General features: G+C 42.6%; 4 protein-coding genes across 9 annotated transcripts; all 4 read left to right on the forward strand.

Annotated features, from left to right (window-relative positions):
- Positions 1-65: 65 nt before the first annotated feature.
- Positions 66-6,193, forward strand: LOC108050995 (SH2B adapter protein 1). Of its 5 annotated transcripts, none has more exons than XM_017132930.2 (4): positions 66-225; positions 2,155-2,766; positions 3,477-4,808; positions 5,437-6,193. In XM_017132930.2, exons 2-4 carry the CDS (start codon positions 2,263-2,265, stop codon positions 5,782-5,784), a joined length of 2,184 nt encoding a protein of 727 aa, XP_016988419.1. In that variant the 5' UTR covers positions 66-225; positions 2,155-2,262; the 3' UTR covers positions 5,785-6,193. The 5 variants fall into 5 exon arrangements, with proteins under 5 accessions (XP_016988419.1, XP_016988418.1, XP_016988420.1 ...); XM_017132929.2 differs by having other exon boundaries at positions 66-407; positions 5,437-6,192; XM_017132931.2 differs by having other exon boundaries at positions 66-407; positions 3,492-4,808; positions 5,437-6,189.
- Positions 6,194-6,852: 659 nt separating this feature from the next.
- LOC108051002 (protein FAM98B) lies at positions 6,853-8,465 on the forward strand. Its single transcript, XM_017132943.2, has one exon. The coding sequence runs from the start codon at positions 6,922-6,924 to the stop codon at positions 8,257-8,259; it is 1,338 nt and encodes a 445-aa protein (XP_016988432.1). The 5' UTR covers positions 6,853-6,921; the 3' UTR covers positions 8,260-8,465.
- An 837-nt stretch (positions 8,466-9,302) lies between these two features.
- On the forward strand, positions 9,303-10,940 carry LOC108050978 (superoxide dismutase [Cu-Zn], chloroplastic). 2 transcript variants are annotated; one of them, XM_044459098.1, is made up of 3 exons: positions 9,303-9,607; positions 10,314-10,538; positions 10,602-10,940. In XM_044459098.1, the coding sequence occupies exons 1-3, from the start codon at positions 9,347-9,349 to the stop codon at positions 10,926-10,928; spliced, it is 813 nt and encodes a 270-aa protein (XP_044315033.1). In that variant the 5' UTR covers positions 9,303-9,346; the 3' UTR covers positions 10,929-10,940. The 2 variants fall into 2 exon arrangements, with proteins under 2 accessions (XP_044315033.1, XP_016988385.1); XM_017132896.1 differs by having other exon boundaries at positions 10,317-10,538.
- A 505-nt stretch (positions 10,941-11,445) lies between these two features.
- LOC108050970 (laccase-13) lies at positions 11,446-13,676 on the forward strand. Its single transcript, XM_017132888.2, is given in 2 exon segments — positions 11,446-13,236; positions 13,366-13,676. Coding segments are annotated over 2 exon segments (2,034 nt in total). The 3' UTR covers positions 13,609-13,676.
- Positions 13,677-13,701: the final 25 nt, after the last annotated feature.

Raw genomic sequence — 13,701 nt, forward strand, 5'->3', positions numbered from 1 at the left:
ATTTGAGTTTCGCACCTTTTGGTTTATTGCGTTTTAAAGAATTTGTTCTGTTCCGCGCTATGGTCACATTAAAGAGAGTAACGAGTAATTGCTATTTTCACGCTCGAGGTTTTTTCGTTTTAAATCGCAAGAAAACACAAACAAATCAGTGATAAATAATATTGCAAGTGGGCGGTAACTCAATTAAAACTTGCGGTCGATGCGTTTGCTTTAAAAATACTCAGTGTATGTGCTATTTTAGTAATTAATATTAAGATTTCCATTTCCTTTTACGCGCAACAACAACAACGCAAAAGAATATTTTGAGCGGATGTGCGTGTGTGTGTGAGCGAGATAACATGCAATTTGTGTAGAAAAATAAAAGTTAAAAAAGATGCCGTGCATTTAGATAATAACTAAACCGCAAAGTGAGTTGTTTTCAAATGTTAAATGGTTACATGAAATACAATATATTTGCAATAATTAATAAGCATTTTCTCGGCGCATATTGCAATGTGACGTAGGCGTGGAAATTCCTGTGGGAAATTTTTCACCACGCGTAGTTGTGTGGGTGTGTGTGTTTGCATTCGGATTTGTGTGTGTGGGCTACGCCGCAAGTTTGTTTTCGTTTGTTTTCAATTGCCGAGAAGAAGGATTAATTGTGGCTCGGAAAATGCGCGTTACTTAATGTAATGTTCAAATATGTACTTGTGTCTGGAAAATGTTCATTATATTGATTAATTGTGTATTTTAAAAGAATTTAAAATGTCTCCTTTGAAAATAGTGACAGCAATTCAATTAAATTTACTTATAATCTTTAATCATTTTGTTGTAAATAAATGTGTGTACTATTAAAGAGATCCAAAAAGTTGTAATTTAAAACTTTTTAAAAAATCAATATAAAAGCTTTGCAATAAAAAATTATTTTTATGTAAAACTTTAAAAGTTCAATCAAAATAATCTTTTAAAATCAATTTCACACCAAATGAAAATAAGTTCTAATAGGATAGCAAATTCAATGGAATTCCAAAATCAAATAAATATATTTATTATGTAGAACAAGAGAGAACGCTATAGTCGGGTGCCCCGACTATCAGATACCCGTTACTCAGGTAAAGGGAGTGCGAGGGAGATGGAGATAGAAACTTTGATCACGCATAACTTTTTAACGAATGGTCCGATTTGAAAAATTTCTTCTACATTTCGATAGGTATTGATAAACACAATAAAACTGCATTTTTACTTTTCCGAAATATTTAAATTTTTAAAATCGTATATAAGCGATTGTGGGCGTTAAAGGGGGCGTGGCACCAGTTTGAAACAAACTTGCGCTGCGTAGGAACTCCTAAAATCTACATGCAAAATGCCAATCTTCTAGCTTTTATAGTTTCCGAGATCTCAGCGTTCATACGGACAGACAGACAGACGGACAGACAGACGGACAGACGGACAGACGGACAGACGGACATGGCTATATCGACTCGGCTAGTGACCCTGATCAAGAATATATATACTTTATAGGGTCGGAAACGCTTCCTTCTAGCTGTTACATACTTTTGCACGAATACAATATACCCTTTTACTCTACGAGTAACGGGTATAAAAATGGCAATAAACGAAAAAAAAAAAACTGAGCTTAACCTGTTTTTCTTCCAAACCAGAAGTTTTAACCAGCAAATTGTTGTGTAGTCAAAGAATTAGTTTAAATCAATGAATCGGTATTATATTTTATTTAATTCTTATCAAGTTTCTTACAGTCGAAATTGCCAAAATTCCCCAAACTCGAAGAAATCTTGTATCCTGTGAGTCAGAGAGTCAAAGTGTTTTTAGCCTGAGTTAATTGGAAACGGAAGTGGAGTAGATAGTGCTTACTTATCACTTGCCAAGAGGCACACATATGTATATATTTATAACTTTGTTAGCAATCTTTTATTTAATAAAACTATCTCAATAGCAGATCCAGTAATGTTTTTTATTCTAAGATATTTATAAGTCCATTAATTGTGTAGTAAATGAAAAATTGTATTGTTGTTGATACTCTTTTTGTACAGACTTTTATGTGGAATATATTACATGCAAATGTTTTTGTTTTAAGAATGCTGTAGGCAGAGTCTGTACTTTTCCCGGAATCCCGAATGACTAAGCCACAACACCATTGTTCTGTCGCCATTTCAGCTCTTTTGAAACGGACTCCAGCTGGGTAACTCGTGCGGCAAACTGAACCCGAACCGGCAGAGGCAACAGGAGGAGCAGCGAAATCGGGATTGGGAACCACCTGGCCAAATGGGTGGCAATAGTACAGGGGCCAATTCGAGCGCCTTTAGCGCAGGCGGATACATTGGTCCCACGTCGGCGAGTAGTCATCACAACCTGGGAACTTCATCCGCAACAGCAGCAGCGATTGCCGGAGGAAGTGACCTCATACCCGGACCAATTGGCACGGGAAGCCCCATGGGAGTCTCCTCCTACGCCTACGGAGGAACCAGTTGGGAGGAGTTCTGCGAACGGCATGCCAGAGTGGCTGCTTCGGATTTCGCCAAGGCCTGCATCACATACATCAATGGGAATCTGCCGCCGGAGGAGGCAAGGAACATCCAGCATCGCAGCTTTTCCCAGAAATTTGTCGAATCCTTTTCGGCACACTATGACACGGAATTTTTCCGGCGGCGAAGTACCCTGAAATCGGGCGTGGGATCGCTGGAGTTCGAGGAGGAGCACGAGGTACCACGCCTGCTTCCAAAGTCTCTCCTAAGGCGACTCTCATTTAAGGGTCTGCGCAAGGGAAAGGTGAGTTTGGGTTAAAACGGATTCACTTTCAAGTTAAGAAGAGTACTCTGGGTTTGTCAAAGGACAAGAAATACTTCGTTCTTGAAACCACCTCAGAGTATTTTGATTTTTGAGAATTTTTTAGTAACACCTGGTATTCATGTCCCTCTAAGCTTAAATGTAGATTTTAATTCCCTGTTCGTATGGCAAAATATCCTGCAATTTTCCTTTAAAGTGCCTGAAGATTATAGTTTTCAACTGAGACATGTTTTGATTTCTGATAAGAACCATTATAGAAACCAACTGTTGAGTGTCGGTGAGATAATTATTACGAAAATAATCACGAATTATGAGTGGGCAGATAAGAACATTCATTCTGGCATTCTTTGCATTCAGTGCAGAATTCCGATTAGTGCTTGCTGACGGGGAATTTGATTAGCTTTTTAATAAATCAAAAATCATTTAATCATCAGAAATTATTGTGGTATTAACTAAGTTTTTTACATGAGTCTAGACAAGTAATCGATATGATTTAAAAGCTTTATCAGAGATTACTTAACTATACATTTTTTTAAAACTTATCATTAACATCTTTTTAATTCTTATAAAAGCAGATACTACAGAAAGTGGTTTAAAAAAGCAATTGAATATACTGAAATAATTTGAGTACCGGGTTGTTTGATAGTCGGAAATTCCGTCTATATAGCTTCCATTTGTTTTAAACGTCCAAGTTCTCATTGCTGCAGGCCTTCTTCCACAAAAACTCGGACGACGTGGACGGCAGCGGTGGAAGTGGTAAGCAGGGCAAGACGAAGCTCGCCAAGATCGTGGTCGAATGCCGCAAGGAGGGCACTGTAAACAACCTGACACCAGAGAGTCTCGACCAGCCAACGGGCTCCCAGAAGTGGGAGAAGTGCCGACTGGTGCTGGTCAAGGCCGTGGGTGGTTACATGCTCGAGTTTTACACACCCCACAAGGCGACTAAGCCGCGTAGTGGCGTCTTCTGCTTCCTCATCTCCGAGGCACGCGAAACCACTGCTTTGGAAATGCCGGACAGGCTGAATACGTTCGTCCTAAAAGCGGACAACAACATGGAGTACGTGATTGAAGCGGAGAGCGCCGAGGAGATGCGCAGCTGGCTGGCCACCATACGCTACTGCATGCGCACGCCGCCCACTCAGCAGCCAATGATCGAATCGGATGGCGTGATGGCGGTCGCAATGCAAACATCGCCCACAAATCCGAGCCCCAATCCCATTGGTGGCATACAGAATCCCCAGTACCACCAGCAGGGCGGATCCAATGGAAATCTGGTCGGCGGAGGAGCACCCCTCTCCTCGTCCTTGTCGGCAGATAGCGCCTTGGGTCAGGGCGGTGCCACTTCCGCCAGCGAATTGAATGTCATCAACGAACTGGGCACCACTCCGCCCTCAGGTCCACCGGATATACCCGTGAGACCGCATCGAGGTGAACAGCGCCTTTCCGCCTCCAGCAACTTCGATGGCATCGAAGGCACGGATAATGATGCGGATGTGGCGGATCTGACGGCCGAGATGAGCGTGTTTCCCTGGTTCCATGGAACACTGACACGATCGGAAGCTGCCCGCATGGTTCTCCACTCGGATGCGGCCGGACATGGATTCTTTTTGGTCCGGCAAAGCGAGACGCGCCGAGGAGAGTTTGTATTGACCTTCAACTACCAGCGTCGAGCCAAGCACTTGCGGCTCACCATCTCGGAAAAGGGACAGTGTAGGGTGCAGCACCTGTGGTTCCCCTCGATCCAGGAGATGCTTGAACATTTCCGCCACAATCCGATACCCCTGGAATCGGGCGGCACTTCGGATGTGACCCTCACCGAATGGGTGCACACACACAGCAGACTGAACGATCCATCGACGACTGCTAATCATGATTCCGGGCAGCTCAACGATCTTTCGGCCAACGGCAATGGAAATGGAAACGGAAATGGCCACGAAAATGGGCAGGGATCATCATCGGCATCGAACGCGGCAGGAGGAGCGGCAATGGGAGCTGCTGGCGGTGGCCATCCGTCGCCGAGACATGTGAGATAGCCAAAATTTTGGAGTCAATTCAGTGTCAGTGATGGTTTTTTATTTTACTTTGATTTCTATTATGTTCTTATCATTTCATTGCAAATGGGATGGGGTTTGAACTGTGAACTGATGAATGTTGTATAGTTTAGTAACTGTCTGGCTGTTCTTAAAAACCTTAAAGTAAAATGATGAGCCAAAAAGTTGTTGCTTCAATCGAAAGAATTTTATTCGAATTTATTTTTGTTGTTTTATTTTGGAAAACAATTTAAAGTTTATTAACAAATTTTTCCGTGACTTTTTAACTTAGGTAAAGACAACAACAAATAAAATTATTTTCTAAAGTTTCTTTTGATAAAAATATAATAAAAGAAATCCAACATATAACATTTTGTACTTCTTCTATAACTAGTATTTTTTTATTATGGCTCAATTTGGTTTCAAAACAATATATTTGTAATTTTTTATAAAGGCTTCCCCTTCAATTAACGACTTAAAAGTTTAATTAGTTAGTTATTCTGTGTTAAGTTTAAATGCTTGATTTGATTGTCGCATGCTTCATGTTTCACCACACACCCCCAGACCGCCTTAAAAAACAAACCGGACTAATTAAACCTATTCCAATCTTCCGAACCAACAGTGCAACGAAGTGATTACCATGAATCTGAGTGTTCGCCTAAAGACAAATGAAATCGAACTGCCACAGGAGCCAACACACGTCTATTTTCCGGAGCAAGTCTATTTCCATTTGGATCCCACAACGCTAACTGTGCACGGATCGCCGCCGTCGGCCCAGAATTTTCTGGACCAGCCGCATCTGCGGGCCTCGAACGCCTCCCTCCAGGCAGCCGCCCATCATCCGGCGGGATCATCCAGCAACCGGCACCACAGCGATGGCAACAGCGGAGGAGCAGGAGATGGATCGGGATCCAGTGGGGGAGCCGAGTGCACCGGACGTGCCGTGGATAATCAGTACAGCTTCACCTAAGTCCGCTTGATCGATACCCGACCGCATTTCGTGGCTTTCCCAGCGGAACTTTACTTTTGTGCCATTTTTATCATTGTCCTAGAGGAGAGAAATATTTATGTTTTTCGCATCAATCAGCTTTCTTTGCTTTCTTGATTTACTTGTTTCTATTTAAGTTTAGTACCTCTTTTGGAAGACATGAAGTAACTGAATATTATTATGTATACATTATATAGCTAAATGTGTGTGTTCATTTTAAGTACATTAATGTTGTATGTATAGAAAAGAAAAACCTAAAAAAACGCAAAAGAAAATTGTACGATTTTTGTGGGCACCAAAGGTGCGACTCATGCGAATCCTAAAACTTCCTGCTTTACAAAACAAAAATACATACATTATACTACTTATAAATATAAATCATATATACATAAATATATATATATTGAAATTGGTAAACTACAATAAATGAAGTTATCGAAAAATAAAAAAATATTTAGTTTGTTTTATTTCAGCACGAAAACCAAATAAACAAAACTTTTTTGAAACGGATATTTCTTGATTTATTTCCTCGCCTTAAATATTTGTTTTTGAAATATTTTATTAAGGTCTCGGAATTTCAATATTTAAAAAATCATTTTCGCATAGTGTTGCATTATGACTTTAATGTCTATTATTTGTTGTATTTGTTTAAGCTTAACGTTTAGCTTAGCTTCATTTTCAATAATAAAGCGTTGCTTTAAGTTCAAGAATGAGAAAGAATTTTTTATAACAGACTTTATTTTACACAATATAGAAATATTTTCCAGCACTGCTTATTAGATCCTTAGATCATGGTTTGTGTCTGCACTAAAATTGATATTTTAACTAAAAATATGGTCACCCCTATTTACTGTAAGGCCAAAATGTACTTCGCTGATATTTCCAAGATTTTTCCGGGAATCTTAATTTAAATGCCTTCCTATCAGGATGTTGCAATTTTAACAATGGTTTTCAACAGCGAAAAATGCTGTAATAAGCCAAAACACGGAATTTTGCGTTGGCGGTCCGATAATGCAGTTTGTGAGGCGTTTCGGTATTAAGGCCAAAAAACGGCGGCCACACTGCCATGCCGGCAGAAAAATTGACAATTAAAAGAAAAGCTTGATATTCCTGAAGGACATGGAGATGGAACTGGACGTGGTGGACTCCCTGCAGGCGTTGGCCTACGAAGGACCCTGTCTGCAGCAGGAGAACCTCAGTCGCGCCCTGGACGCGGGAGTCGGTAGTGCGGAACTGCGGGCTGTGATCCATTGGCTGGCCCACGAATTGCACGTTCTCCGGAAGACCGATGAGCGTGTGAGCTCCGCCGGAAAGGATAACGATGAGTTTGCCTTCGAGTTGTCCTTGCTGCTCACTGAATTGGGCTGCCCATATCGCCAGTTGGTACAAGGAGCCATGGAACAGCGTTTCCAGGACCGGAATTCGTTGGTCCAACTGCTGGAGTACCTCACATCCGAACTTATGACCACCAAGATGGTTCTGAAGTGCCAGCCAGTGGGACCACCATGCAAACGCTCCAAAACGGACTCCAATGTCCAGCAAATTGTGGAAAAACTATGCAAGGATCTTCAACTGGGCGAGCTGCCCAAGAACATCAATTCGAAACTTCTTTTCGAGAAGGTAACACCCCGTTTGGAGCAATCCCTGAAGCAGACCCATCGCCAGGTGGTCAGCGAACCCCTGCTAAAAATGAAGAAGCCCCTGACTGATGGCCAGTGGCGCGTCCTGGAGTCCCTGCATCGCGATCTGGAGACGGAGTACAATCTGCGCCGCCAGATGATGACCACCCGACTGGAAGCCACCGTCCAAAGCTTCCAGTGGTCCGAGTCTATGCGCCAACGCTCCAATGACATAATGGACCGCTTTAATCGCCAGATGAAGGAACTGGAGCAGCTCAAAGTGGGTGGAGAGCAGACAGACATGGTGGCCCTTCTGGCCGCTCGCTCGGATTTGGCTATTATTGAGAAGACCAGCTCGGCGAATGTCAGGAAGAACACGGCCTCGAAGATACAGAAGCATGTGATTGGACGGGTGCCAGATCGTGGTGGAAGGGCCAACGAGCATGCTCCACCGCCTCCGGAGATGCCCTCGTGGCAGCAGCAGAGGGCTGGTGGTCCTCAAGGAGGCGGACGAGGTGGCGGAGGTAATTTCAGGGGCGGAAGAGGAGGAGGAGGTGGAGGAGGAAGAGGAGGTGGAGGAGGAGCGGGAGGCAGCGGAGGAGGCGGCGACGGACGTGGTGGCAACTGGCAGCAGCCTCAACAGCAGCAGTATCAGAACCAGAACCAGAACCAAAACCAACGCGATCGCAGCCGTGAGAGAAATGACCAGCAATGGATCAGCGGAAGTGGACGTGTGCAAGGAACAGGATGGAATCCGCAGGGCGGACGTGGTGGTGGCGGAGGCGGTGGTCGTGGCGGAGGAGGTGGTCGTGGCGGACAACGTGGCGGCTATCGATGATCTCTTTACGATATCTAATTGATTTAAAGACACCACAACGGAGACCTAAAACGACTGATCCTCTTTTAATCCATTAACATTAACTTATCTTAACTGCACGAATAACCCAGTTTTATTTATTGCAAAACCGATTGAATGTGTTTATAATTGCAAATGGACAGCCATTTAAAAAAATAAACTATATATGTCATCTATATGCCAGCAAATCTCGCGTGTCTATTGCGCTTTTGGGAATCTGGGTTAGGTGTTTCACTTTCAATGGACTGGCGGTGGGATAATATATGTTTCTATTATAGTCAAATTAATCCGATAGAAAGATACAATTTATTGGATTCATATATACTCGCTGCCTCCATTCAAATTGATGCTTATGTTGTGATTATATTAAAAAAAATTTTTTTTAGAAAACATTTTGTCAATATATGTTTTATATCTTAAGTTAAATTGGAATTGTGTAATTAAACAACAAAGTTGAGCTAGCAGTCATTATATTGAAATAAATAAAGCCATATCTGTCATCACATTGTTAAACAATACACCGTGTTGATATCAGTAGTTTTGATTTGGTTTACGATTTCACTTTCAATTGACTAATGATAAACTAGTTTACGTTTTTTTTGCGCTTATATTGACCCCAGTGGACTAATTTATTATACTAACTTGTTGTATATATTGATTGGTTAAGAAACATATCAAATGAAGTGATTTTCCAATTTAATTTATTATTGATTTGTCAACTGCTTTTGAACATCTGAATAATACGTTTCATTCAAGAAGCTGGTGATCTTGCCCCCAATCCCCGCAAGAAGTACGCCCATGGGTCAGGTAACCAAGCATCAGACACACGCGACACTTGACTGCCATTAACGTCCAATCTAGTCATCAAATATGCCGGCTATATATCTGTCCATATCGCCACCACTCCGGGCCACAGCGACGGCCACAATTAACGTGGTCAATCAGCGTGAAAACCATGTCGAAGTCATCATGGATGAGCCGTGCTGGGCGCTTGGATCAGTTCAACCGAAGCCCTCTGTCCGACAGGTCGATCATTCTCCGTACTTGAGTAAAATAAAGTAGGCTTAAAATGCTCATTAAGTTACTTCTGGCGTTGGTAATTGGCTATGGTGGCATTTTTGCGCCTGGCAGTGCACAAAATCTGCTGGATCGACTGCGACCGGTGAATATGACTCGCTTCGATGATGGAATCAAAGTGGTTTCCGGCACCAAAGTGAAGCGGTACGAACGCCTAACCGTGCCGCTCGGAGGTCCTGTGGGAATCCCAGGAGCTGCAGGACTTCTGGGACCCCTGCTCCCACCACAACCTTCGTACTTGGGGTATACCTATGTGAGTATTTAACATTTTAATTTTCTCTTTAATTGGCTTTTTACTGTCGCTTTACACACTAATTTTTAAATTACATAGTCATTTAGCCAGCTATACATTATTTCTTTTGTGTGATGGTTTCCCACAATGTCCCAACTGTGGAACTACAATTTTTTCTAATGAAAAGAATTGTATTTCCCCTATTCAAACATTGTATTTAATTATTTAATGATATCAAATTCTAATTGAGAATGATATGATACATTTTTCAAAGATCCATTTAAAGTGTAATCAGTTTGATCTTGAAAACACAATTCATTTCATTTTATTAAAATGATCAGACCCATTCTATTTAAATAGTAATTTGTTATTATATTAGCTGATTTGATAGTATATTTCACTATTATTATGGAGAGGATTTGATGTGGTGGTTGTTAATAATACTTATTACTTAATTGTTATGGAGCGTATTTCAATGAATAATCCATTTTTCCGTAAAATGTTCAAAGAGTAACGGACTTTTGGTTGGTTCAGTTACTAAAATTACTTTGTTTGTGGATAACTTCAAGTCACGTTAGATTGATAAACTATTAGTAAAGCTTTTGTTGAGTGTAGTTCATTAGACATTAACATTTGCATATTTCTTGTTTTCCCACTTATTTTCCTTAACCACTATTTTTGGATTGCTCCTTCTGGTTTTTTTATTAACCCACCCCGATTCTTCCAGCAGTTGGTGCCCCAATGGCAGGCGGGTGCTAAGTTGGTGGGCGATGGAGAAGGAGCGAGCGTGGCCGGCATGATATCCTTTATTCAGCTCCCATACAACTCGGACATCAAGGTGACGATCAATGTGACGGGACTTCCACCTGGTAAACATGCTTTGCACATCCACACCTTCGGCGATCTGAGCGATGTTTGCAAGTCCACCGGTGGGCAGTTTCCCAATAACTTCGTAAGTCCTCTCACTATAAAAAATCTTACATTTGATACATAAATGATTTCTCGATGTCTATAGCTCGGTAATGTGGACACCAAAGATGATGGCAGTATCTCGGCTGTTTTCCAGAGCATTTACCTCCAACTATTTGGCATTAATGGAATCGTTGGACGGTCCATTGTGATTCACAGCAAGGCAATCGATCTGAACACGGCCCTGAATGCGGAGGTGTTTTCGTCCTCCCTCCAAATAATGCCAAATCCCTTGGCATATCAGAACGAGGAAAACTCTGTGGGCCCTGCAATTGCCTGTGGAGTTATTAGTCTTATGAGCACATCAGTCAGTTCGTCAGGTATGACAACTGCAGCATCTGCAGCACCTGCTATGGAGAATGCCGAGATTTGAGATCTATTTTAACATTAATCTTAATAAAAACTCTTTTGTAACTTAGTACGGATTTTGATAATTGACAAGGATCAGTCCCCCAAAAGATTTGTTTCAGTTAAACTGCCTTAGAAATGGGATGATTAACTTGTTGGTACTATGTATTTTTAATATACCTTACCTTATTTCCATGTTTCCATTTATTTTTTAAACAAAAAAGTAACATTATAGATAATTTTTCGGGTTTTAGGGAATTTAAGTTCAGATTTTATGCCACAAATAGTCATAATTATTCTCATTAATGATCAGTGACCTAATTTTAACAGATGTATTTAATCTGAAAATCTAAGCTACATTTAACGGCATATTAGGTACTTTAAATTCCCATTATATTTTAACTACATTTTGATCGCTATCACCGATGGATGTTCCACGTTCCATTCCGTTCCCGGTGTTTCAATAATTTCGAGCTTATCAAATTCAGCTCAGCTTTAATGGCCATTACGTGCGGCGCATGCGCAAAGGTCTGGGTCGCCCAATGGGCCAAAACTTTCTTCGTGGGCTGCCCGCGAATTAAGTGGCCAGTTGCCCGTTGCGGTTCGCGATGTCTAAACGCGAAAGTAAAAGTTTTTCCAGCAAGGTGCTGATAGTGCTTCTGATTGTGGTCCTTGACCAGGTTCATTCAGAGTCCTTAAGCAAGGATTTCCCGCAGGCCAAGTTCGAATGGCCCTCGTTTGGCTGGATGCGCAATAAAACCACCAAGGGTACGCCCTCTTTGGACTTAAAAAATGACTATAGCCATATGGAATTGGCCAACTTCGGGGACTTTGACCGCCATCCCTGCAGAAGGGTTTGCCAGCAGGGGCAGTCGCAGAACTGCTACTACCAACTGGTCGTTCACAATTACCAAAGACTTGGACCGGAATGCCAGAGATGTCAGTTCGATGAGAGAGCCTGCGCCACGGAACACTGCATCTTTGCCGATGGAGTGGCCAATCCAGTGATGGCTGTTAATCGCATGGTTCCAGGACCTCCCATAGAGCTCTGCGAAAACGATACAGTGGTGGTGGACGTCTTGAATTACCTGGGTGAGCCCACAACGATGCACTGGCATGGCATTCACATGCGTCGAACTCCGGAAATGGATGGAGCTCCATTCACCACCCAATATCCATTACAACCTGGTGAAGTGCAGCGCTATGAATTCCAAGTGGATCGAAGTGGTTCGCAGTGGTATCACAGCCATGTGGGTTGGCAGCGAGGATTTGGAATTGCTGGTGCCTTGATAGTTCGCCAAACTCGGCAGGAGAATCAGCACTCTCAGCTCTACGACTACGATCTAGTGGAGCACACCCTAATGATCCAGGATATCTTCTACGAATACAACCTGCAGGACGTGCGCAATATCCTAGTAAATGGAAAGGGTCGCAATCATCTCAGCCAGCTGCCAGACAATGATAACCGACATCGTTATGAAAGGCTTAGGATTACGCCTGGCTATCGCTACAGAATGAGAGTTGTCCTGAATGGTATATCCAACTGTCCCGTGGAGTTCTCCATCGAACAGCACAAGCTATTGATCATCAGCACCGATGGTAATGACATAGAACCCGTTCTGGCCGATGGCTTCTTCCTGACTTCCGCGGAGCGATTTGATTTCGTTTTGGAGGCCAACCAGTACGCCAAGAACTATTGGATCAGGGTTCGGGGCTATGAGCAGTGCGAGGGTCGCAATCTTTACCAAGGAGCAGTACTTAGCTATCGAGGGACAGCTCGCGCTGAACTGCCGCAAGGTAATATCCTGGATAGGCAAAGGAGTAGGTCAGCAAAAGAAGATCTGGTATTGGTCAATGATTTCCGCTATAAGCTTGCGAACTCCTCGGAAGTATCCTCCCTTCGACAGTCGTTGGATAAGGATTACAATGTGGGCACTGTGGCCCTGCGATCGGTGGAAGCAGTGCCCTGGAATCGCTACACCCAATTCCTGACCCATTACTCTAGCTTCGGTTCTCGAACTGCGCAAAACGGAGAGCTGCTTTTCCAGATCGACGATGTTTCATATAATTCCCCGGGAATATCCTTGCTGCAGGGCAGACATCTTTACCAGGACGACGGATATTTCTGCAATAAGAGCTCACTGGCTGCGGCGGGGCGTAATTGTGAAAGGGAGCTTTGTGAGTGTGTCCATGTGATGCGACTTCCAGCCTATCGACCGCTGGAAATGGTTGTGGCCAACTATCTGGACAGCACACATCCCTTCCACATACACGGCTACACATTCCGACTGGTGGGCCAAGGTGTCCTGGGAAATCTCAACGATCTGCGCAATGTGAGTGGCTTAAACTAATTAAAAATTTCGAATGGGTTAAAGCCAAGCCTCTTCATCCAAATTAAAATTTGGTGAAGAAATTATTTTCGTTATGAATTGTAAAAATAATCTTTATTTATATCCTTACAGATCCGGGAACTGGATCGCAGAGGACGTCTGTCTCGTTTATCGGATGACACCTCAGCCGTGGCCAAAGATACTGTACAGATTCCGGGTCTAGGATACATTATCGTCCGCTTCATCTCGAACAATCCTGGATTTTGGCTATATCATTGCCATGTTGAAGCACATGCTGTTCAAGGAATGGTGGCTGTCCTGAAGATCGGCGAAGATCACCAAATGAAAAACATTCCGGCACGTGTGCGGTGTTAAGATTAAAGAATTTCAATTCCGCCGTCGTTTCGCCAATTTGAGTTACAAAATAATTTATAAGAACCTAAAGAAAAATATATTAAGTCCAATTAA

The sequence above is a fragment of the Drosophila rhopaloa genome, unplaced genomic scaffold (assembly GCF_018152115.1).
Source record: "Drosophila rhopaloa isolate 14029-0021.01 unplaced genomic scaffold, ASM1815211v1 contig_178, whole genome shotgun sequence".
Taxonomy (NCBI): Eukaryota; Metazoa; Arthropoda; class Insecta; order Diptera; family Drosophilidae; genus Drosophila; species Drosophila rhopaloa.